General features: G+C 45.2%; 1 protein-coding gene across 2 annotated transcripts in view; it reads right to left on the reverse strand.

Annotated features, from left to right (window-relative positions):
- Window positions 1–1,740: 1,740 nt before the first annotated feature.
- Miro (mitochondrial Rho GTPase) overlaps window positions 1,741–15,575 on the reverse strand; it is a 30,016-nt gene continuing 16,181 nt past the window's right edge. The window contains exons 11-19 of one of the 2 annotated variants that reach the window (XM_089587958.1): window positions 13,849–13,933; window positions 12,877–13,022; window positions 11,392–11,489; window positions 10,137–10,351; window positions 9,183–9,311; window positions 6,951–7,147; window positions 6,143–6,211; window positions 3,984–4,097; window positions 1,741–1,935 (exon numbers count right to left, since the gene is read on the reverse strand). In XM_089587958.1, the coding sequence (XP_089444084.1) occupies window positions 1,932–1,935; window positions 3,984–4,097; window positions 6,143–6,211; window positions 6,951–7,147; window positions 9,183–9,311; window positions 10,137–10,351; window positions 11,392–11,489; window positions 12,877–13,022; window positions 13,849–13,933 (1,057 nt within the window). In that variant the 3' untranslated portion in view covers window positions 1,741–1,931. The remainder of the gene's footprint in view (window positions 1,936–3,983; window positions 4,098–6,142; window positions 6,212–6,950; window positions 7,148–9,182; window positions 9,312–10,136; window positions 10,352–11,391; window positions 11,490–12,876; window positions 13,023–13,848; window positions 13,934–15,575) is intronic. The other variant, XM_089587959.1, reaches the window with a different exon arrangement.

Genomic DNA, 15,575 nt, shown 5'->3' on the forward strand with positions numbered 1-15,575 from the left:
GTGTGAGGGATGCAACGCTGGAAGCAGTTTTCAGTTTTTTGTCCATGTGGACAAATGGGCTTAATAGTTAGTTTCATGTGTGTCATGTGTTTTCTGGCACTGTATGTCTGGTTAACTCACTTGAAAACTAACTATTACGCCCATTTGTCCACATGGACAAAAAACTGAAAACTGCTTCCAGCGTTGCATTCCTCACACATTGTAGTATCTACCCACATATTGAAATTAAATTTCTCGTGGCCCCTTTTTTTCTACTGTTTGAGCAGACAATGGCATTATGTATATTAATATCTCAGGAACTAATTGGCCTAGAAGTAAACAAATTGCATATTTGAAATCAGCAGAAAGAACTGAATAAGTCTGTGCAGTTTCATTGCATTTGGTCTGTAAATAAAAAAAATGCTTTAAGACCCATGTTCCCCGTTAAGGGGGACCCTGGTCTTGAAAAAAAAATTTCTATTAATGAAGTCACAGCTATAAAATTTTCAGGCGACATGTATTTTTGGGCGCTGATTCTAGATATGTCATTTAATTTCGTGTAAAGCAATTTCTTTAGCACTGGTGCAATTTTTATGCAAGTATTTTGGGAAAAGTTTTGCAGAAAATTTGCTGCAGGAAACTCGCTGAAATGCATGCCATTGTGTTCTCTTGACACCAAGGAATGCAATAAGGGTAAGATTATCATCCTGGCTATCATACAACTTGAGTTATAGAGTTTTGAAGTTGTCACTTCAGAAATGAGAAGAAAAGTGTGTATTCCTGTTTCTGAAGTGGCAGCTTCAGTGCCCTGTAACTCATGTTCTATGATAGCCAGGATGATAATTTTACACTTATTGCATTCCTTGGTGTCAAGAGAACCCAGTGGAATGCATTTCAGCGAGTTTCCTGCAGCAAATTTACTGCAAAACTTTTCCCAAAATACTTGCATAAAAATTGCACAAGTGCTCAAGGAATTGTTTTACATGAAATCAAATGACATATCTAAAATCAGCACACAAAAATACATGCGGCCTGAAAATTTCATTACTATGTCTAGATTAATAAAATTTTTTTTTGAAGACCAGGGTCCCCCCTTAAAGGGCAACTGCAGCACTTTTTTGAGAATTTCGCGATATTCAAGGATTCAAATCTATATAGGCTGTAGGTAAAGCATGCCAAGTGTTTTTGCACTAGCGTTTAAAATAATGACATAATCAACGATTGAATTTTGTGCTTCTCCTCAATGCACCAAAGAAGTGCAGGGAAACTCAGCGTGACGTCATGGAAGGTATGATTCCAAATTACCACTGTCGTCAGCCACACCCTGCTCTGACTCGTTAGGCGCTGCCAAACAACTCTGGGCAGGGTTCGCCTTCGTTGGGTTTGATTTTTTTTCCTTAAAAGCAGACGTTTGTGCGTTGGAAATACCTTCGATGACGTCATCATGCGCCGCCCACTTGGCGTTGTGCGCTGCGGAGAAGCTTGAAGGGCGTCCGGATTTTAATCGGCAATTATTTCACTATTTCAAGTGCTAGCCCAAAATGTCTTCGCATGCTTTACCTGCAAGTTTCGCACATTCGACCCTCTTAAGCTCGTTGATTTCTAAAACCTATGCAGTTTCCCTTTAAGTCTGGCTGTTGGCTACACGTCCTCTGCCAAATTACCATGGACTCTAAAGAAATGAAGTAAAGAAGAACATGGAGCTCATTCCAGGTATGACACCTGGAGTGTTTGTACACCAGAAGGACAAGAGACATCAGAGAAGTGTCTAGAAACTCTCTTTATATGAATGCAACACGACCCTATCTGGACCGAGTCGTCCTTCACCCCCGGCATGACAGCCAGGGTCAAAGGTCAAGAACCTACAAAAAAAAAAAGAGAGAAAGAAGCAGCTGCTCTCAACTTCGACGAGGACTCTGAAGACGATGGCAGTGGTGCAGCTGGGGCTGCTGCTACCTGTAAGCGAGAACACTGGCATCAGTTCGTGGGGCTTAAAGGGACAGTGAGGAGAGCACTATCAATATTTTTTTTATAGCAAAATCCGATAGTTCGGCATGTCATGGCTTTGTTGCCACTTGGCCGGCAGCGAAAGATGCATTTATTTCTAAGAAATTTGGATTCGAAGTTGAAAAAGTTTTTCCCGCCGCTCAGATTCAAACTTGGGATTCTCCTATGACGACACAAGACTAAGTGACGTGAAACATGACGTGCAGATGACGTAACACAGACTCCGTGATTTCTGGTGTCCAGCGTCCAGCAGTGCGGCCTAGCAGCAGCCGAAAAGAAAGCTACCGCCGGCTGCACGTTGAAGGCATCTATCGGCTATTGCGGCCGTCGCTTCGCTTACGTTTGCACTGCCGTTTTGCCAGCGTTACGATGGATTTCGTTCTCGAAGTCGTCAACGAAGTTCTCGCAAATAGACACCTTTAGCATACCGTGTACCTTGTTACCGCTAGCGGAATACCGGGAGCCCGCCTAACGCCGATGAGCAGGCGCTGATTGGTTCCGATGCTTCAGGCGTGCGCGTAGCTGCCGGGCACGTGGCGCCATCTGGCGACGTCAAGGAGATTTGCGCATGCATTGGCTGCGCCTCAGTGATTTGTGGCTTCTCGGGTCCTAGAGTTGCTAGAACCATTGGTTCTAGCAACACTGCTTTGTCCTATGACGTCATAACGCTTGTACTTGCGAGTTTGGCCTGTGGCGGCGATACCTGTATTTTGGTTCTTGCTCTTTTCTACGTTACAAGAGCTTTGTTGTCAGTATGAGTGGCGTTTTTGTAATCAGGAGCTGGTATTCTATCGATAGAAGCCAACTTCAATTTCTCCTCAGTGTCCCTTCAAAATTCAGAAACGACACGCGTGCTCTAAGGGTTGTCGTAGTGGAGGGCTCCGGATCAATTTAGGCCACCTGTTTTTTTGTTTTTTTTTAACATGCGCCAACATCGCATAGCACTGGCGCATTTTACGGCAAGGGTCATTATACGAAGCTAATCCTGGATCTTAGTGAAGCCGCGGTAGGTAGAACTTGGCAGGTCCGAATATGGTTGTTGACTGACAGACAACAGCAAAGACACTGAACCAAACCCACACACATAAGTTGCGACAGAAACTGTGACAAATCATACTTCCGGTCTACATTTCTGGCACTTGCCCCGATGCCTTCACAATGGATCTTTTCCAGTAGCGTTTTGCACATGCATGAAACCTCATTTGCCACTTTCCTGGCATTCCCAGAAAAAAAAAATGGCGGATGAGTTCTCTGCACATGGTTTTTTACAAACTGCGTTTCTGAGGCCAACAATGCAACAAACTGTGGAACAATAAATAAGCACAGTGCTATTATCTGGTTGGCCCATGCATATGCGTGCATTGTTTCTGCATGAAGCAGCGTCCAGCGAGAAGACGTTCTCTGGTTCACCTCCATCTTTGAGTCTCGGTTTAAACAGATTAAGTGCAGCCCTGATAACATACGGTGTGGCAAGTGTGCACACAGAAGAATCACGTCTTTCTGCTCTGGCCAGATGAAGCCAGTACCACCTTTATTTACTGTCTGCATATAGGACAACCCCTTTATTTGTACACGAATTTTTGCAGTAAAGCTGGGAGGCAGCATAGGTGGCGTAGGCTGGCAGGGTTAATTTTCCCAGCGGCTGCTAGAGGGGCAACATGCTGCTGGAGAAAGGTCTAGTCTTTTAGCAAAAGCTCTGCCATCGTGCTCCAGTCAACTGTGATGTGCGGGCGGAAAGCCCACCTGCAGAATTCAGCCTAAGGTTGAGAAACACATGATACCAGAAACTAATGCTGCCCTTGCATGCCCACGACTGGACTTCAGCAAGTATCAGTGGAACAGAGGTGGTCAAAATAATTTGTACAACAGGCAGAGCTAGGTACTTGCAAGGCAAGAAGTAAATGTCGCCCCCTCCAATCAAGAAAGAGCAATGATCGAAACAAACAACCACGCAGAGAACAAGGCCTTTGCATGCATGGAGCATTCAGTGAACCCACCTGTCCCTTGTTGACGCCCGCAGCAGCCGAATCAAAAGTACGCCAATAAGTGCGGCTGCCGCAGCTCCGACGCCAGCGCCAACCCAGGCTGAAGGCTCAGCCGACACCAGTCGACTGAAGAAGAAAAAGAAAACCACAAGTCAAGCCTTTCCCCTCCGACTTTCAATCTCGACCAATGACATACACCAGCCAAATAAGCAGCTTGTAATTCAAGCCTGTCCCCTCTAACATGGAATCTTGAACAGTGATGTACAACAGAAAAATGAACTGCGATATAGATCGATTAGCTCCTCAAAGATAATTTAAAAAAACACGTTTCTAGCGAGGCTACAGTTGCCCAACATGAATACCGCTTAAATATTACTGAATTGTAGAGGTGTGTGAATACTGAAATTTTCGAATATAAATACCAAGAAAAATGACTTCGAATATCTGTTCAGTAAAAAAAAAAAGAAAAGAAAAATATTAAGGAAAAAGATGAACAGGCCAATGTTGTTGCCCTTGCACCCCCCCCCCCCCCCCCCTACCCCCCGCTCACCACTTTTTTATTTCAAATAGTGCATGGTCTTTGCAGCTTAAGTAACAAAATTAGACTGACCTAGCACCATATAAATAAACAAGTGCACAGAAATGTATAATATTTCATTAGACAGCATATGGCAACTAAAATAACATGACATCTAGTAAAACCTCATTAATTTGTATTTCCAGGGACTGGAAGGTATGCACAGATTATTGGAAGGTTGATCTATAAAATGCCTTGCGCCTCCGGAAAAAAAAAAAAAGCCGAAAATGAAAAAATGCGGTGAAGCCTCAGCACAAACACTGAAAAGCCCGTGACGAGCGTGCAGTTTAATGAATCAAGCTCCCACACCTAGTGAAAGACCTTGTCCACCTTTAGCGGTTACACAACACACTACTACAAAAAAGGTGGATTTCATGCCAACGACCTTTATTCGTCTACCCTATCATATGGTGAGATGCTGTCCTGCATCTATCGCCCTCCCATGTTTATTCTGATAACTATAAGGTACACTAGCACCCTCTCGTGGCGCTGCCTGCAACTATACTCCGTTTCATACTTAGCAGTCAACGCAGCGAAGGCTACGGCGCCTGTTCGCGCTCCTCGTCCGCATCGTAATGTAGTGCGTTGAAAGTGAAAAGAGTAACGAACTTAAAATTAAAGTAAATGTTGGTCGATATTGTAGCATAATAATAAAAGTGTTTTATTTTGCAAAATGATTGCTTTTTCTTTTATGTTCTTCAAAACAGAGTTCCTTAGTTTTCTGGTTTTGGTTTGGTTTGGTTTTTTTCCGGCTCCTCCTGTATCAGGTTTTCGCAGCTAGGCCGGCCGGTGATGTCGTCTGCTTTCGTCTTTTGCTTTCTGAGTCTACGAAAATGGCACCGCTATCTCCTACTCGCTTGTTTTCTTCGCCCACTGCAGTTTCAAAAACATCTCCTGCTCGCCTATTCTCAAAGCTGAAGTCTCCGAAAATTTCAAAAGACTTCAAGCAGGTGATTGTCAACGTTTACTCTAGCTTAAGGAAGCGCTTCCCGGAGAGGACTGTGCGTGAAGTTCTCGACACTGTGGGCGAGATGACCGGGCTGAGCCCTCGGACAGTTGCAAGGTTCAAGAAAGAAGGTGTCTCTACTGGAATAAGATCACCGCAAAAACGACCTAGCAAGGTGGCAATATCTAGCTCTCGCAGTGTTAAATATGACAGCTTTGCACTCAACGCCATCCGACTCAAGTTACATGGTATGTATGCCGTACATTACACTGCCTTTTCCCTTCGAAACAAGTAAACAGCGCTGTGTTTTTCAAAGTAGGTATTAGAGTTTGACAGTTTTGAGTTTCCGCCTGATGAATCTTTTAAGAAAAAAAAACAAATAAAAAAAAACAGCCAAGCCGGGAGTTGAACCTTGGTTCCTTATAAAATGAACGGACAGGCGCGCTCTTCGTACCACTGAGCTACGACGCGAGGCGGACAGATACATTTCGATTGTTTTTTGCAGCGGACTACTTTCGTACCTTTGGCAGCGTTGACTGCTGTGTATGAAATGGAGCATATAAGTCTGCTGCAGCAGATGCCTCTGCCTCCATGCACTCCCAGCAGTCTTTTCTGAATCCCTTCCCAACCTTGGCCCTGGCCACCCACCTGGTGTATCGAGACAGCCAAGGCGCCATGGGCCGCACCAAGAGCACATGCACCAAACGACGCAGGCTCCTGCACAAAGCACACACCAGTGCTCAGGTGCATCCACTTCAAAACATGCGCAACTTGTTTCCATACAAAGCTCTCTCCTCCTTCATCGAGTCTCGTTTCCTTATCACTGTCATCAGCTAGGCTATTCGTACTGCAGCATCCGCTGTGGCCACCTTATCCCTGCAAACGTCCTCGTCTCATCTGTCCACCCAACCCTCTGTTGACCGCAGCTACGCTTGCTTTCCCTTGGAGTCCACTCCACAATCCCAAGGGAACAACGGTTACCTGCTCTTTGCATTACTTGCCACGCCCATGCCCTCTTTCTCTTCTTGATTTCAGATAGGATTTCAGATACTCATGCAACGAAACTGCTTTGAAAAGTTATCAGCTTGATCAATTTAATAACTTTTGCAGATCCGTCAGTGCACCAGTCAATGTACCGTCCTTGTCAAAAGTAACCAGGCTGCATGGTATGCTTCTAGCTCGTACAGTGGAGCCCTTGTGGCTTTCCTGAAGATCAAAAGGTGTTGGAAGGTGAGAAGACCCCCAGTCCTTACATTTAACGACCGTTTCAGCTTCAGGGAAGCTGTAAGGGCTCCACTGTACGAGCTAGATGCAAATCATGCAGCCTGGTTACTTTTGACAAAGACTGTACTTTTAACTGTGATTTCAACAAGATAATGCTGTAACTAAGCTGTCATTAAAGCAAGCTTTTCGTGTATACGAAGAGCTGCAGTGCATCAGCCACAAAGGCACTCACGGATAGGCGGCCATGGTGGCAAGCTTGACGTAAACATCCCTAGGTGGCGCCACGAGGCAGGAAAACGTCTGCGGTGCAGGCAGGTCATGCCTGCGGCAGAACTCGGCGGGTTGCACAGGGTAATCTTGCCGCACGGCCGGCCGGTCACTCTTGGACGCCACGACCAGGACCGGCACAGAGCTGCCTGACAAGTGCTTCTGCAGACACGAAAAACACGCATGCTCGAGCACCGAATGTGCACATGATGCGCTGACCAAGCAGCTTTACAGCCCCAGCTCTTAAAGGGAGATCACGCGGCCATGTTGTCCGAAGCCGCACTTTACGATTTCAGCATCAGGATCTCCAGAGTGCAAAATTGCATATTGAACTAAAAAGTGGTGCCCTCTGTCGGAGAGTGGCACAACTAAGCCAGTTGCCCGTTGGGTCAGATTACATCACGCCTGCACCAGCTGTCAGTGGGTGATCAACAGCTGTGGTATGACCGTGAGCATGTGCGCCAGCATGTTTCTCTCAAACGGTGCCTCAGTCGTTTTTCAGTCAGCGTGTGGTGCATCATGGTTCAGCTACACATTACAGCTCAAATATGGGTTGACCAGAGAGAAGAAAGTCAGAAACATCAACACGAACAGAAAGAGTGCGTATGTAAGAGCAACACAGCAAGCTGGAGATGTGCACTTATCATTCAGGACAGCTACAGCATAAAAGACAGGCAGGGAACTTTGCTAAAAACAATGATAATAATAAAGATGCAGTGTGCAGAGTTGTCAGGCAAAATAATTATAATAAATTAAGGGAGTTGCACAAACAGTTGGCACTCGTATTAAGTTTTAATAGTCAATGGGTAATTTCTTGTAATTCATTTTTGTTTGCAAATCCGTTCCACTACGAAAATTCAAACTGCGCACAGTTCACCCAGTTTGCTTACGCTGATTTGACAGCTTGAACCGATTTGGTGGCCGCTTTCCCTGACGAGAGGTACACAGCACAAGAGCAAAGTTCAGGTGACCTCCGAAGCATGTGCCATTCCGGAATCCGGAACTGCAGGACCACTAGTGATTTGGTTTGCTCAGAGTCAGTTCGTCGCATGGAATTATGGAAGGCAGGATGGAGCACAGTTCAATCGCTTTTCATCTCTCTTTGCCTCTGACCGCTGGCCTTGCAACTGCATGATTTGGCATTGGCTGCTTTGCAACATGATGCCATTTTATAGAGGAATGGGAGAGGTACACTTTGACTCATATTTGGAGTCAACTATACTTTTTTTTTGTCAGCAAGGGCTGTGAGCTGGGGTTTAAACTTTGGAGTTGACTTATACAACCCAATATATAGTAACTGGCTTCCTTTTAATGCACTGCTTTACATTTTAAACCTCACAGTTCTTGCAGTAAAATGAAAATAGCGAAAACCTATAAAATAAGGCCATTTCTCCCAACTGCTTATCCAGTTTCTGCATAAGCAAGCCAACTGTTTTTCTATGTGATAAGGAGGTTGCATTTCTTGATAGTGCTTGAGAGAGAGAGGAGGGGAGGGGGGGGTGCATGATGCTTTTCTACTGTGTTTTTTGGTTTTGTTTCCATGTCTTTTGTGTGTGTTCCTCTCTCTCTCTCCCTATATATATTTATATATATATATATATATGAAGGTTTAAGAAGAAAACCTGTAGTTGTGATGAGTCAGCACTTGTCCTGTGTTGTCCTTTCTCTTTTTCGTCGTCTTTTGAGCTATTATATCATGAATCCATACCAAATAGCCCAACTCAACGTTTTGCTGAGTAAGAATACTGTCTTGCTACAGCAATTACAAACTGAACTGGGAGTTCAAGTATCACCCACACTTTAGGAAAGCAAACTCTGCTACACAATTCCAAAGATACACTCTTGCACAGAGCAAGGGAGGAATGCACAAAACACAAAATGCTTCCCACAGGAAACGAAATCAGGACTGTGTTCACCCTTGTTGCCCTTTATGAACTTCGCAATGCAACGCAAGGGAATGTTACACAGTGCAACATTTGTGCTTACAAATATTCAAAACAGGAGGAAGGCAGAATGGTGAGTGATGCCAAGTTAGGCCAGAGAAAAGAGTCATTAGGTCGGTATTAAATTCTTCAGCAAACTTTGGCAAATTCTGCAACAATCCAAGGTTTATATATATATATATTTTTTCTCCCATCGAGAAACCTGTCAATCATTTACCACCGCCCCCATCATGGCCAAGGTGCGACACACTCACCAGGTAGGCCCTGGCGACGTGCTCAAAAGAACGTGGGTTGCTGGCGTCAAACAGGAGGCAGACAGCATCGCAGCTCAGCTCGGGGGCCACGGCTGTGTCGTGCTGCCCAAAAAGGTCCACTTCATGGAGCTGCACGCAAGCCACAAGCGCAGCATGACACACGCGACCTACACCAGGGGTTCCCTAACTGAGTGCCGCAGAACCCTTGGGTTCCTAGAAAGCTATTTGGCTTCCCCAGGCACTAAAAATTCAGGGGTCACTTTGTTGACCCAAAGTGCGGTGAGGCGAAAGCCTAAGCGCGGTGTTGCTGCTTGTGTCACTGATGTGTGGTTAAGATGTTAAGCTTCGCCTCTAAGAGCGAAACGCGACATTGTCTTGCAACGCTGCCAGGCAGTCCATAGAACACCATCGCTCGTTCAGTTCTACGCCTTGCTGGTCGGTAAATTGGTTTTTGAGGAAAGGAAATGTATCTGTCTCGCACTCAGTGACACCTGAACCTTGCGGTAACGGGAAGGGAGGAAGATGGGAGTGAACGAGACGCACCTTTGTTCATTCCAAACCATCGAGCTGGCATGGCGGAGTGGTTGCGTGCTCGTCTCGCACTCCGGAGACCGGGGTTCGATTCCTGAACTCGACCAATTTCCTACTCGGTTTTATTTATTTATCTGGTCTGTCTAGAAAGGTTAATTAGGCTACTTGGTCAATTAAGCAACTAACTAAGCTCAGTCCCACTTACTTGGAGCATCACTATACCATGCCTTTATTTGGCTGCATGGTTACTAGGCAAAGTACAATTGGCCCCGTTTGAAATTTGCGCACTGTGACGTCACGACCGTTTCGACCAATTGAAAAGCGTGACATTTCTGTGGACAACTCCTGCTTACAACGATGAGGCATTAAAGGCTTCCGCCTCAATATCTATGCATGCAAAGGTGGTGAAAAGTGGATGCCTACCAGCAGGTACTTGTCCTGTCCGTAGACCATGACCTGGTCCACGGCGTACTTGGAGCCCGGGTGCCCCGGGGGCAAGCCCTGCTCCAGGCTGCATCCCAGCAGGCCCCTGAGGAAGCACGTCTTGCCCGCCCCCTGGGGACCCAGCACCCGGCAGTGGAGCACCTGGCGCACACTCTGGCCCTGCTGGGGGGACTCCAGCTGCTTCTCACACGTCACTACGGGGAAAACACGGAGGTCTTCTTTGCAGCACTCCAACCTGACTCTTGAATGTACAGTCGGGCACAAAAGTCTCCAGGACGCAGGAGCAGCAGTCAAGCCTGGTAGCTCTGCTATTAGCCGGGCACCCGAGACCACACTTTAGGACGTGACGAAGGTCAGGAGATGAGGAGCTTGTTACGGCATACACAAAAAAACGTTACCTTATGTATCCTCTGGTTTCAGACACTGTTGCTTTTTGCGCAGTGAAAGCTGGCCTCACGTGCTCTACCATGTGCTCTACATATATTTGCGTTCCTTCATTCACTCTCGTCTTTTTTGTGCATGGTAAAGCAGCATGCCTGGTGCAGCACACATAGGAATCTCTAAGCTCATCCAGCCACATCACTACGTTGGATCATCTTTCTGGCTTTGTTATTCTCTAATTTGGCATTTTCCTCTTTTTCAAAGATAAAAAAACAAAGTGAATCAAGAGCCCGACTTTATCTTTAGTGATGAATGAGAAGGCACAGTAAACGACAAAAAAAAAAAATGCAGGAAATGCAAAAAAAAAGTGTCAACGAGAGTGTTTCAGGTGCCCATGAAGGAAGTGAAAAACCAACATACTATAAAAAAAAAACATCGTCCTGTTTCTATAAGCTACACAAACTTAAAGCCATGAATTTCTCAGTTGGGTAACACAACGGCCCCTACACTTGTGAATGCTGCACACAGCTTCAGCCTAAGTTTCAGCAGAAGCAGAGGAGAAGCTACGTGCTTCAAACCAGAAACTTCTACTCTTTCAGAACGTGTTCAGCCAAATTTGGCACAAATTTCTGCACAAAGTATAAGGGCCAGGGTAGCTGTCATCTGAAGCAGCATGTCTTTTGCCACACAGAGCAACAGGAAAAGGGGCTTCTAGTGTTTCTAGCATGAGTAGGGACACTCTGAATTTTAAGCAGACCATAATTTTGTTTCTTCAGGTACCGGCTCCAATGGCTCCCTAACGCATCACATATGCCACAGTGCAGCAAAGTGCAGATAGCAAGCCCCTCCTCACCGTGGACGGCGGATAGCTGGCTCTCTTCCCCACCTCCAATGTAGCCGAGATAGGCCAGGCACTCAAGGGTCTTGTGGACATCCAACGCTGTCGTCAACCTGTCAACACATTGACAGAAGAAAAATCAACACGTGCATGTACTCGCTGTACACATTGCTAGGTGAATTCACTTGATACAAACCAATTGATTTTACTCCACAAGTAATTCATCTTCGTTAGCTTGCTTTGCTTCACATTTCGTTATCTTTTCTTCCCCCCCCCCCCCCCCTTTCTTCTTGTTTAACGGCAGCAACAATTATTATTAACACCATCAGGAGGCAGAAAGCCAAATTTCATAAGGCCCATAACTCAAAGTGCAATACAATAAAGCCTACCTGTTAGCCTTCAGGACTACTTTTCAGCCTAGCTCTAAAAACTTATGTAAGTAAAACAGCGCTAGACACGGAACGAAGGAAGAACAACACAGCGCAAGGCGCTACTAGCAACTCCTTAGTGGCTAGTAGCGCGTTTGTGCTGTGTTGTTCTTCCTTCGTCCCGTGTCTAGCGCTGTTTTACTTACATATGATGTACCAACTTGCCCAAGCCTCCGCCTTAAGGGGGGATGAGGGGATCGAAGGAAACTTTTCTATTTTTTGACTTAGAGTGATGAAATTTGGAAGACTGGCTTAAAATAGCATGAAACAATCAGATATAAAGTTTCACAATGACAGCTTCAGTAGGTTCCCTCTTATCATTGTTTATATGTTGTCCCCCATCTTGCTTGCTTGTCGAAAGCCTAGCATGACAACAAAAACAAGCGACAGGTCTGTAAATGCTTTTAATATTTACTAAGAAGTGTGGTGTAAATCAAGACTCTCTTAATTTTTTTTTTTTTAATTTCTCTGTTCTTTTTTATAAAGGACACAATATGCACCTTCTTTTATGCTTAGAATGTACCATGCTCTAATTACCATGTAATAAAAACATGCGAGCCTAGATGGTAAATCTGAGACTGTCTTGACGCAGACCACATTTCAGTGATCACAACAAAACAAACGGGGTAAAAATCCATGCACCCATTGCTGTGCTACGCTTTCCACGAACAAGGTATTCAGCTCAAAACAAACTTTCGAGAAAACAAGCCTGAAAGCTGTAAGCTAGCACACACTGTCTATGTGTAGATGCCAACAAATATATTTATTTGGAGCGCTTAAAGTTTATCTTTGGGTGAAATAGTATTTCAGTAGAACATAGAAGCAGTGTTGGAGATGCCAAAAAGTGTACTTTTCAAAAATCAACTTTTTTCGCAATTTTTGTGATCTGATCCCCACATCCCCCTTAACACTCTAAAAACTTATCAGCGGAATTTACCAAATAAGCAAATGTCAAAGGCCGATGCAAAATTTAACTGCAATGTCGGTAAATGCAGAAAACACCACTGGCCAATTTGAAAGTGGTGCATAACTGAAGCTGCGAGCGCATTTCCCCCCCAGCCCTACTACTCACGCCCAGTGAGCCAGGTATCCTCGTAGCGTCAGCCAGCCAGCATCATTGGTGTCCACCGTGCCCACCAGGTCTGTGCTCCACGGCTGTGACGGGCACACCGCAAACAGGCTCGCCAGCTCAGACGGAGAAAGGCAGCCGTCCACATCCTGCACACAGCGAGAAAACGTTTGGTTTGGTTTGTGGGGTTTAACGTCCCAAAGCGACTCGGGCTATGAGGGACGCCGCAGTGAAGGGCTCCGGAAATTTCGACCAGCTGGGGTTCTCTAACGTGCACTGACATCGCACAGTGCACGGGCCTCTAGAATTTCGCCTCCATCGAAATTCGGCCGCCGCGGCCGGGATCGAGCCCGCGTCTTTCGGGCCAGCAGCCAAGCGCCATAACCACTGAGCCACCGCGGCGGGGCGATTTGTACTTGGAGTCGTATTTTTTGTTGGCCAGCGAGGGAGGGGTGCGAGTTGCATGTTGGCATACATTGCAATTAGGAAGTGTTTACAAAACCTCTGCATAATTTGTTCACCCCTTTTTGAAAGCTTAATTTTATGGAAAAGTGCACAAATTATGCGAGTAAATACGGTGAAAGATTTTGAAAATGCCCACTGTGCCACTCAACCTTTTTAGTGTGCCAGAAGTATTTGAAATATTCACTTAGAAAATTACTACCCCAGCAGCACAGCTGATCGGGCCAATACTGATCATGTATTGGGAAATGTCGGCAAATGTTGTTTTCCAATACTGGGCTGATTGAGCGTATAGTCGCCTCAAATTTGCACAGGCCTACCCAATAGTTGTTACCACTCATGCCATTCATTTCTAATTCAGCAGTGAAACGCTGAGCACACAACAAGCAATACAAAAGCTTCTAGTCATGTCTGCACCAACACCGAACCATACTAGTGGGTAGGAATGCCACTTCAAACGAAATGCGGCAGTGAAATAAAAACGAATTACAACGAATTAAATCAAATGCTCACCCTGTCGTACTTCTCGAAGAGGGACGTGACGAAGGCGAGGCCCTTGGCACTTAGTTCAGTGCTGCTGCCAGGAGGCACTCGGATTCTAGAGAGAAAAGAGAGATATGCACAATTCTGCGACTGCTGCCAACTAATTCTAACAAAACAATACAGCACAGGAAAACTGCAACGAGCTCTAACAAAGACAGCTGCTGTACAAATGCAGTGGCCACCAATAACCACTCACGCCAATTACAGCCATTCAGATATGGTTTGGCCAGTTTGCACCAGCATGCAATCTAATTTGCATACTGATATTTCGCAAACTAAAAAATGCCCCCTACTTATCTGACTAGCTTGGTTTGCTATCAGTGGAATATCAGAAAAGACAACAAACCACAGTAGCTGTTGTAATCGATAAATCAACAGTTAATATTGGACCCATTAGGATCTTTTCAAAAGAACACTGAAAATTTGAAGATTTGAAACATCATAGCTTCAGAAAAGCAAAAAACAGTCTCACTTGTGCCTCAACTGCAACTTCAAAAAGTGAAAACAGCTGGCAAGAAAAACTGATGTGCCTTTCTAGCAACTATCTCTACACTAACAATAATGACAAGCAGCAGTATTAAAAAGTGAACAGCCTATAGTACTAAACTAGCAATGACCAAACGCAAATAACAGTAAGCATGTCACAAAAGCACCTAACATTTGACTACCTTTAATATGGTACGTGTGTAAGCTTGAACGTAGAAAAGCTGGGACAAGTGAAGACTAAGCGTCAACAGCACTAAAAATACAGTACATAGAAAGAAACACGTCTATATTCTACCTTTGTCTGACGTGATGATGAGTAATGAATACTTACCAACTCGCCCCAATTTCAGCTGCAATCAATGGAACGAGTAAACCTTGCATAGTAGAAAAGCTCTCAAGCATGTGAACAACATCACGAAAGAAATAAATGGGCGTTTGCCCATACATACAAGGCAGCATCTCAAATTTACCGAGAAATCTCTACTACATACTAGGAGAAAATTAATCCATGTATGAAAAAAGTGGAATCAGCATCAGCAGCAACTCTGCTGACGCCTTAAAGGTGCACTGAAGAGGAATCTGAACTTGTCTTTTTGCCGCGGGAACTCGATCTACACGTTTCTAGCATTCCTAGAAACTGCGACTTATTGCCCTGTATGGCCGATTTCCATAATTAAATCGAATTAACGGCCGGCTCCCGCCCTTTTTTTTTTAATTCTGCCTCGTACGGTGGGCGGAGTCGACCAACGCGTGGAGTGCGTGGAGTGGCGGCTTGCCGCTCTGCCATCGGCGGAGTAATACGTAGTAGTCCGTAGTAGCAAATAGTCCGCGCGTATTTTTATTTCTGCGGGCTTATTTTGCGGCTATATTATCTGCGAATGAAACTATTTATTCATGGAAACCTAAAAAACAAAATAAAGCGAAAGCAAAGCCTCCAAGGAGCTGGCTGAAAGGAACTCCATGCGTTGGTCGACTCCGCCCACCGTACGAGGCAGAATTTAAAAAAAAGGGAAAAAAGGGCGGGAGCCGGACGTTAATTCGATTTAATTAGGGAAATCGGCCATACAGGGCAATAAGTCGCAGTTTCTAAGAATGCTAGGAATGTGTACGTCGAGTTCCCGCGGCAAAAAGACAAGTTCAGAATCCTCTTCAGTGCACCTTTAATGTTGCTCTGCACAAGCTGATAAGAAAAAGACACTTTCAAGCATCAC

Source organism: Amblyomma mixtum, chromosome 4, assembly GCF_055824585.1.
Source record: "Amblyomma mixtum isolate Tamu chromosome 4, ASM5582458v1, whole genome shotgun sequence".
NCBI lineage: Eukaryota > Metazoa > Arthropoda > Arachnida > Ixodida > Ixodidae > Amblyomma > Amblyomma mixtum.